We start from the raw sequence: 9,558 nt of genomic DNA, 5'->3' as shown, positions 1-9,558 counted from the left end.
TAATTTGATGTTAGGGGTCTTTATTAGACTGTTGGTGTTGATGGGTTTAGAAGTTGAATGTTTATCCTGATGAACTATATTGTGGTCGTGGTTTACATTTTCCATTCATTTGAATTATCCGTTTGGGCAACGGGTAATTTCTATTATGGATTTTATTGGTTTATTGGTGCTCTCAAGGAAGTTCTAGTGGGTATTACCGAAAGGTCAAGTCCCATGCTGTTAGCTCGTGCGTAAATGCATTTCTTCCTTCATGGCTGCAGCCATGAAAACTAAAAAAAAAAAATAAAGCAAATGCTTTATTCTATGTATATGAGGGGTGTAGTTGGGAATTTGTTGCACAAAATAAGAATACTGTTGAATGGCTATTATGGACAAGTATGTATCTTACGAGAAGAGTAAATTACTCACAGTGAATTAAGCAGAAGTGAATAGCTTGTATAACAAGTTATGAATGAATTAACTAACTAAATATTAATATCCACAGCGATGTAGGATCTGGCGACATCCAGCGCATTTAATATCGACAGCGATGTCGGATCCGGTAACTACCAGCAAATGAATTTATAATACAAAATGAATGAACACAAAGTCCAATAGATTACTAAGCAAATTTGGTGAGAAAAAATTGCGTATTCAATAATATAAAAGTGGACGTAGATCCAAAAGTAAATCATCAATCTAAATAGAATATTCTTCTCAACTAACTTGACTAATACTATATAAATCTGTGTGTAAAATACACTCAAGAATCAGATTTTCTTGGAGAGTTTGCCATGGTTTGTAAATTTTAAGGGTCCTGTCAATGGGAAGTTTCCAATTTTTTACTTGGCAAACTTCAATTTATTTTTTTTATTTTTACATCGACGACAGCCCCACCAAAGAAAATATTTTTCTTTAAATATATTTAATTACACACAATTACCACCGTAATTTAACTACGTCTGTTTTGGTACTAAGTTGATTTTGTTGCTTGGTCAGTCTCCTAGCAAGAGCAAATAAATGGTCTAGCTGATGACATTGGAATGGGTTCCATATATCAATTTGTAAGATTTCATTTGTAGTTTTATGCATAACGGAACGGCCACACTATAGCGATTGCAAATAGCTATGTTTTTATATGGAGCCTATTCTCGCATCATCAGCGTGGGGTCTCTTTTTTTTTCCGTTATATGAGCATGTATTAGGTCTCAGCGCTAGTGTGACTACCACATGTATTTCACCGTTAAATCTTCGAGAAACTAGTCCTCCAATCACGTCAAAGAGAACTTCAATGAGTCGTTATCTTCCCCCACTTTGCCTAACTTAGAACTCTGATATTACTTAACAACCTCATGTGGTTCAATTGTTAGGGAATCGCAAGTTAAATTAAAGTATTATTATTAGCTAAATATGCAAATAAGCCTCGTTTCTTTCATTATCTATTGTCTCCAAGCGATATCTGGATAAACTCAATGAGGAGATCTGACAAAAGAAAGGATCAAACTCGGATCGGGGACTACAAATTGGTAGTGTGTAAAAAGAAAAAAAATAAAAAAAATGGAACAATTCGTGAGGAGACAGGTGATTATTATTTCGCAATAATTAACTGTGATTCCGGCAAATTCACTAAATAATTTTCCGAAACAAAGGATGTCCGGCAATTATATTGTTCCAGTTGAATATTTTTTAATCTTATTTTTCTAGTTTTTCCACGGTTAAATTGTTAATCTTGTAATGTTTCCTGCATTGATTGTATGTTGGGGCTACAGTGATATTGTCATAAGTTTTAAAATATCATGTTTTATGCATCTACTTTAATTCCCAAACCATTCATTCTAAGTGTGTCTAGATATCGGTTGGTTAGGACTTTTTTTTGTGATAATAATGGAAAACCCAGAAGAAGTCGGCTTATTATTATAAGCCCCGTTATGCAGGGAAGAACTTCGGAAGAACTAAAGATTTCGGAATATTTTGCGCTCCAGAAAACATTGATAACCACTGAGCGTGGGGGCTCCCAATTATTGTTCTTAAAGCCCGGTAATATTTGCCTTAGAAAAAAAATATTTTCCCGTTCTTCAATTAAGTAATCTTTCAAATTAATGTTTGAACAACAACCCCTATTCCGCAGGTTCGGTGTATTTGGGTTATCAAGGCAATATGGGAATAACACATTTCGAAAACTATTCTCCGTATTTGAAGATTCCAGGCGGCCGTTTTTTTATTGTAATTTTATGAAAAAAAAAATATTGTGAAATGTGGAGGAATGTGGAGGAAACGCGGCTGGTGCAGGAAAATTAAAAAACAATGGGGGCGGAAAATTATTGTTCCCGCAACAGTTGCAAAATGGAAAAATATAATTCACGGTTATAGTTTATTATTGGTTGGACTTTAGTGTAATCAGACAAATCACGCAAGGGGGCTCATCAATTGACACCCACATCGAAATGATTGTGTAGATTAATAACCCGCATCTACCCAACAAATAGCCTCCTTGTGGCGGCCCTTTAGCAAGATACCTAGATCATGGGGGTGGGGGATATATAATAATTTGTAACACATTTATTAAATCGTATATCAACAATATCTCCCCACTTTCCATGGACCAATAACATTCCGATACCGCATATTCTCGGGTTCACAGCCGTTGAGGTATGCTGGTGATTGCTCTATAAATAGTCCCCAATTTCCTGTTTTATCATTTCAATTGTTTCAGAGTAATCAAGCAAAAGCAACAATGTCTGCTACTCACGAAACATCCATTTCACCCACCGTTTTCAATAACGAAAAAGCTATGGTCGAGATTTTTCCAGATGCTAAAAGTGATAAAGTTAGTGTATCCCATGACTCCACCGATTCTCTCGAATTAGGTGCCGATGTTGATGTTGACCAGGAATTCGAAAAATATGTTCAAATGGGCCAAGACCTCAAACAACAAGGAGGTGCCAAAACTTTCTTAACCAATCTCAAGAACTTGGAATTCCCAGTCACTTTCAAGAACAGAAACAATATGGTTAGATTCTTAGGGATTTTTACATCTTTTGCTGGTATTTTATCGGGTGTTGATCAATCGATTATTTCCGGTGCTTCTATTGGTATGAACAAGGCACTTCAGTTGACTTCTCATGAAAATTCATTGGTTTCTAGTTTGATGCCCCTTGGTGCTGTTGGTGGATCGATCTTAATGACTCCATTGAGTGAATATTTCGGAAGAAAGAGAGCCATTGTGATTTCTTGTATTTTGTATACCATTGGTGCTGTTATTTGTTGTTCTGCTATGAATCATCATGTGATGTATGCTGGTAGATTTATTCTTGGGTTAGGTGTTGGTATTGAAGGTGGGTCAATTGGGGTATATATTGCTGAATGTGTTCCACCTGATCAAAGAGGGAATTTGGTTTCCCTTTATCAATTCTTTATTGCCTTTGGTGAAGTTTTAGGGTTTGCTATCGCGGCTATGTTTTATGATGTAACTGGTGGTTGGAGATTTATGATTGGATCATCATTAGTTTTTTCAACTATTTTACTTATTGGTATTTTATTCCTTCCTGAATCCCCACGTTATTTGGTGTTTAAAGAAAAGTATGCACAAGCCATCAATGTTTATGAAAGATTAAGACATATTGAAGAACGTAAATCAAGAGTCGAATTCTTACAAATGGTTCAAAATGCTCAAGCTGAAAGAGATCTTCGTGCTATTCAAAGTAGAATTCAAGTTTGGCTTGAATTATTCACTATTCCAAGAAATCGTCGTGCTTTATTATACGCGGTTGTTATGGTTTCCTTAGGTCAATTAACTGGTATCAACGCGGTTATGTATTACTTATCTACTATGATGGCAAATATCGGGTTTGACGAAAAGAATGCTGTTTTCATGTCGTTGGTAGGTGGTGTTGCGTTATGGTTGGGAACAATTCCTGCTATCTTGTATATGGACAGATTTGGTCGTAGAGTCTGGGGGATGAATCTTGTTGGGTTCTTTGTTGGTCTTGTTCTTGTTGGTGGAGGTTATATGATCGATCTTAAAGCGCATCCAGCAGCAGCTGAAGGTGTCTATCTTACTGGTCTTATCTTATATATGGGATTCTTTGGTGCTTNTTTGACGAAAAAAATGCTGTTTTCATGTCCTTGGTTGGTGGTTCTGCCTTATGGTTGGGAACTATTCCTGCAATCTTATATATGGACAGATTTGGTCGTAGAGTCTGGGGTATGAATCTTGTTGGGTTCTTTTTTGGTCTTGTTCTTGTCGGTGGAGGTTATACAATCGATCTTAAAACCAATCCATCGGCTGCTGAAGGTGTCTATCTTACTGGTCTTATCTTATATATGGGATTCTTTGGTGCTTATGCATGTTTGACTTGGGTGTTACCTGCTGAATCCTTTTCGATTGGTACTCGATCCATTGGTATGACTATTTGTTCATCATTCTTGTATTTATGGGCTTTTACTGTCACTTATAATTTCAACAGTATGAAAGAAGCAATGACTTATCCTGGTTTATCAATTGGATTCTATGGAGGTATTGCATTCCTTGGTTTCTTTTACCAAATCTTCTTTATGCCTGAAACGAAGGGAAAGACTTTGGAAGAAATTGATGAAATTTTTGAAAAGCCATCAATGGAACTTGCAAGAGAGAATATGAGAAATATGAAGAGATTTTGGATGAAGAATTAGATGAAATTTACCTTGTTTTACTCTATATTTAGTTAAATAATTAAATAACTTATCTGTGACTTTCTATTCATAAACATATTACATTAGGTAAGTTGTAGAATTTGCAACTTTCCGAAATATTTATCGGCCCGTATAGAAATTCTATTGTAGTATTCGGTTAAACTTCATTATCTACATAAACTTTAAAAAGTTGACGGAAATACATTGCATTTCACGTGGTCAACGGGACTTTAAAGTTTTTATACATTTTTTTGACTCCTCATAGCTCAAGTGGCTGCTGCCTAGTTTGATCCTTCCACCTTCACAAACACAATGAGTAACAGAGTGAAAGTGAAGGTCATATTGTAATGAAACATTACTATTAAAGAAGTAAGTACAAAATGCAATCAGAGGCGCGTTCCGACTGATCTGTAAACAAAAAAGTTTAATTCCGGAAGAACTTGAGGAATACCCGTGGGGATACCTTGGTAATATAGACTGATATCCCCCCCCCCCACCACCACCCCCAACCCTCGCCAGACCAAAACTACTCTTAACAGTGCAGATTAATAGTGTTCACACTGTTTGAACTCTTATAATTCAAACTAGTATGAAAAGTGGCCAGTAGTGGCGGCTGGTCGCGTTCGCGGTGGTGGTGGCTAGTGTAAGTGGAGATTCGGCTCGGCTGGAAAAAAAAATACCAAAATCTTAATTTTTTTGTTCTGTTAGGGGGGGCAAGGAAGAGCCTTTCTTAAAAATATTGTTTAAGAAAAGCAAACAGAAGAATACCCAGTGCTTACAATGCAAACTAAGATGAAACTGAGCATGTCAACTGAGAGGCTCATCTACAGCAACAAAGGGAGTATATTAGCTTCATTAGATGAGACTGGTATTCAAATATCTGAACAATCCTTATGGGCAATTAATGCCGAAGGTACTTCCCAATCTACAAAATCAATATTAGCTTGCTGTGTTTCACAACCACCATCATTTACACATTCTCAACCTCATATTCCATTTAGAAACATCTTATACGCAGAACCTGTTGACGATGACGAGAATTCTACTGAAGATGAAGTTTTATTAACTTATATCTACCCTACATCAAAAGATTCAATCAAGTTAGCATCATTGAAAATACAAATAACAAATCCGCCAAACTATAATTCCACCACTTCTCTATCGAATGTCATCCTTGATAAAGCATATACCAATCATATAATAAGACCATCAATCTTAGTCCTTATAAACCCCCATGGAGGTCAAGGAAAAGCAACTACTATCTATAAATCAGAAATATATCCAATTTTAAAAGCAGCAAAGGCAAGAATAACCTATCAAGAGACAAAATACCATGGGCACGGAATAGACATCGCTCGTGAGTTAGATATATCAAAATATGATATAATAGCCTGTTGTTCAGGTGATGGTATTCCTCATGAAGTAATCAATGGATTCTATCAACAGAAAGATAAGGGGGTTGCCGCATTTAATAAAATTGCAATTACTCAACTTCCATGTGGGTCAGGGAATGCACTTAGTCTAAGTACTCATGGAAGTAATCATGCTGGATTGGCGACGTTTCAAATGTTGAAAGCAAAACGAACAAAATTGGATTTGATGGCAGTTACGCAAGGTATGGACCGGCAACAAACTACGAAATTATCATTCTTGACTCAATGTTACGGGATAATTGCCGATGCAGATATTGGGACTGATCATTTGAGATGGTTGGGACCTATAAGATTTGAATTGGGGTTAGCGGGGAATGTCATCATTGGCACTAAATACCCTTGTGATTTATTTGTGAATTTTTTGATTCGGGATAAGGATGCCATTCCTACCCATGTTGAAATGCATCGACAAAGAAGTTTAGAAGAGACAGAATTGCCAATTATAACTGAATATAATTTGAGAGTTTCTGGCCCCAGTTTAGATCAACCAGTGCCAGAAGATTGGACAAGAATATCAAATGATGTAACTGATAATTTGAATATTTTATATGTTGGTAAAATGCCATATATTTCAAATGATGCCCAATTCTTCCCGGCGGCATTACCCAATGATGGGACTATGGATATGGTCATCACTGACACGAAGACGTCATTTATGGAAACTACTTCTATTTTACTTTCAGTAGAAAAGGGGACTCATGTACATAATAAAAACGTAAAGCATGCGAAAATCTTGGGATATAGATTGATTCCAAGGGTTAAAGATTCAAAGAAGCATTATATATCAGTAGACGGAGAAGAGTTTCCGTTTGAACCATTACAAGTAGAAATTCTCCCGGGTGTTTTGACTGGGTTGTTACAAGAAGGAACTTATGTGGATACATGCTTTACTAGATAGCTATTTATTAGCATATACATATATCTATATAAATTGCATTATTCAACAAGATTTTTTGTAATATAGATGACGTATAGAAACCTTGTAGATGTACAAACTTTTCCACCCCGAAGATCCAGAAAAATGAATGTTTCCCACGACAAAGGAATTTCTCAATACAGAATGGATTGCGGTATAATAAGTGTGCAAGTGACACAATGCGGGAAAATTCCATTACATGGCGATTTAGCATTACAAAGCCAATATAGTACTATTACGATGTTGAAGTGTGAATGTTGTGAATTTATGAGAAATGCTATTCTACACGACACACTTAAATAAAGTTTCGCTACAGCACGAAAGAATTTGTATTTTCTTAAAAATGCCAGTACTTTGCTGAAATAACCAGTGATTAAGAAGACGATTGGCATATTCAATACCAATAATTCTTATGTTTTCAGAATTAATTACCCTTATTTTAACCATTAGATTCATCTCTAGATACAATTTCTTGCAAGAATTTTACTTAAATATAACTTAATAGATATGTTGCTAGTAAACAATCCTTTGAAATTTATTGGCATTTTTATTAAGATTTCTTACAAAAAAAAGAATTTCGTTTGCTGCAAAACTTCTGTCCAGTGATAAAGGAAAATCTTATTATGGAATGGCACTTCCTTTGTAAATGGACCCAGTTGAGAAATGCAGTCATTCAGAAAAAGAACGACGAATGATTGCCAGTTCTATTATTATTTCATCCCCCATGACCAAAACCGAATTGGTTATTCAGTTTATATAAATCCAATTGAAATTCGTAAAACTTTAAGAATAAGAACACAACAAAATTGGATTCTCAAGGTTGTCTATCATGTTATTTGGGGAGCCCATACCCTTAACTTCTCTGTTTAATTATCGTGGTTAGAATTGGTGGGCTGTGTTGGTCTATGATGTTCAAATTAATTAGTTAAGCCAATACATTAATGAACAGAAGAAATCGAACGTGATGTCAAAGTCGGGTAACACCCACACTGAGCTACAAATAAAAGTGGCTAACCTCCATAAAATTCAACTGTTAATAGTCTTATATAGTGAACGAATAGGATCACTAATACAGTCAGTGAACAAGGATTTTATATCTATACGAGTATATTGGAAAATTGGTGTCGAATTTTAATACTATGAGTTGGTCTAGATTCATTTATTTTTGTGTTGTCTTAGATTTTTTTTTTGCAGCCAATTTTAACCACCAGATCGCCAAAAATTTAAGAAAAAACTTTACATTTATTCTTCCTTTCTTTTCTTCTTTCTTTCTTTACCGCCCGCAATCAAAAAGCCTAACTACCTAATGATGCCCCCAAGTTCTCCCCAAACTTCAATCAATCAAAGCCAATTATGTCTTTTAATGCCCCAAAAAGCATTCTTGGTTTGAAATTTGTTGGAAAGAGAATGCAACCTTATTCAGAGGGGTTATCCGCCACAAATAATTCAGATCCAAAAGACCCGAAAACCAAATCCAATCCTTCTTCCGAAAACAATCAATCCTCCAATGGCCCTACTCCCTTATCCATAAACTATACTACATTATTCCACTGAAGTTCATTTTTACACCACCATTATTTATGTTATTAATCCATAAAAAAATCATAGAAACATCCAACAACCCAACAGTTATTGATGGTCCAATTTTGGAAATAGTTTTCACTGGATTTCAATGGGAATGGGGGTAAAAGTCTTTCGTGCTTAGCTAACCGTATGCCCAACGGTTAGTTTTGTGTGTTGGATTTTGAACCTGGTTTCGGAGGATGAAGGTTTTGACTTGATCGAAAGTTGGTCATCTGGAAGATTTCAATTTCAATTCATTCTACCTCAAGTACATAGCAAGAGAATATCAACCACAGTTCCAGCACCTTTCCACCCACATATCTAGCACAATTCAGTCATTATTTTTATACAATAATAACCCATTCACACAAATCAACAGTTGATGATGATACAATTCGGAAAAGGTTAAACTGGATTTTCACGGGATCGGGTATGGAATCCTTTCATACTTAATTATCCACCTGACCAATGGTTAGTTTTGCGTGATGGAGTTTCTAATCTGAATTCTAGAGATGAAGGTTTGACTTGATCTAAGTTTGTCATCTGAGCAATTTCACATTCATTCAAAATCTACCACGTTTCAATCACCCCAATATTAAATCATAATCCAATCATACAAGATCAAGAATTAACTAAGATATAATATCCAGAAAGTTTGGACTGGATTCCAATGGGATCGGACTGAATTCTTTCATACTTAATTAGTCGTGTATCCAGCGGTTATTTTTGTGTGATGAATATTTAATCTGATTTTAAAGAATGAAGGTTTTATTTACTCCAAGTTAGAATAAGAAAAGAAGTTTGTCTTCAACAGTATAGGATTTCAATGTCTCCAATGGATAATATCAATGAATGGTGCGTAATTAGATTGTTGGTGTTGATGGGTTGAGAAATTCGATGTTAGTGGTCCTGAATTAGACTGTCGGTGTTGATGGGTTGATTAATTTGATGTTAGGGGTCTTTATTAGACTGTTGGTGTTGATGGGTTTAGAAGTT

General features: G+C 35.6%; 2 protein-coding genes across 2 annotated transcripts; both read left to right on the top strand. All coding sequences in view use genetic code 12, as the record gives it.

Moving 5' to 3' along the window:
• Positions 1-1,775: 1,775 nt before the first annotated feature.
• J8A68_006123 (sugar porter family MFS transporter) lies at positions 1,776-4,650 on the top strand (the record flags this gene model as incomplete). The annotated part of the gene is made up of 3 exons (XM_049410263.1): positions 1,776-1,838; positions 2,621-4,040; positions 4,232-4,650. The coding sequence occupies 3 exons, from the start codon at positions 1,776-1,778 to the stop codon at positions 4,648-4,650; spliced, it is 1,902 nt and encodes a 633-aa protein (XP_049260601.1).
• Positions 4,651-5,430: 780 nt separating this feature from the next.
• On the top strand, positions 5,431-6,981 carry LCB4 (sphinganine kinase; the record flags this gene model as incomplete). Its single annotated transcript, XM_049410262.1, has 1 exon — positions 5,431-6,981. The coding sequence occupies one exon, from the start codon at positions 5,431-5,433 to the stop codon at positions 6,979-6,981; it is 1,551 nt and encodes a 516-aa protein (XP_049260600.1).
• Between the last annotated feature and the right edge of the window lie 2,577 nt (positions 6,982-9,558).

Source organism: Hemisphaericaspora subhashii (assembly GCF_019202705.1).
Source record: "Hemisphaericaspora subhashii strain CBS 10753 chromosome Unknown scaffold211, whole genome shotgun sequence".
Classification (NCBI taxonomy): domain Eukaryota; kingdom Fungi; phylum Ascomycota; class Pichiomycetes; order Serinales; family Debaryomycetaceae; genus Hemisphaericaspora; species Hemisphaericaspora subhashii.
This window is presented reverse-complemented; position numbering and strand designations above follow the sequence as displayed.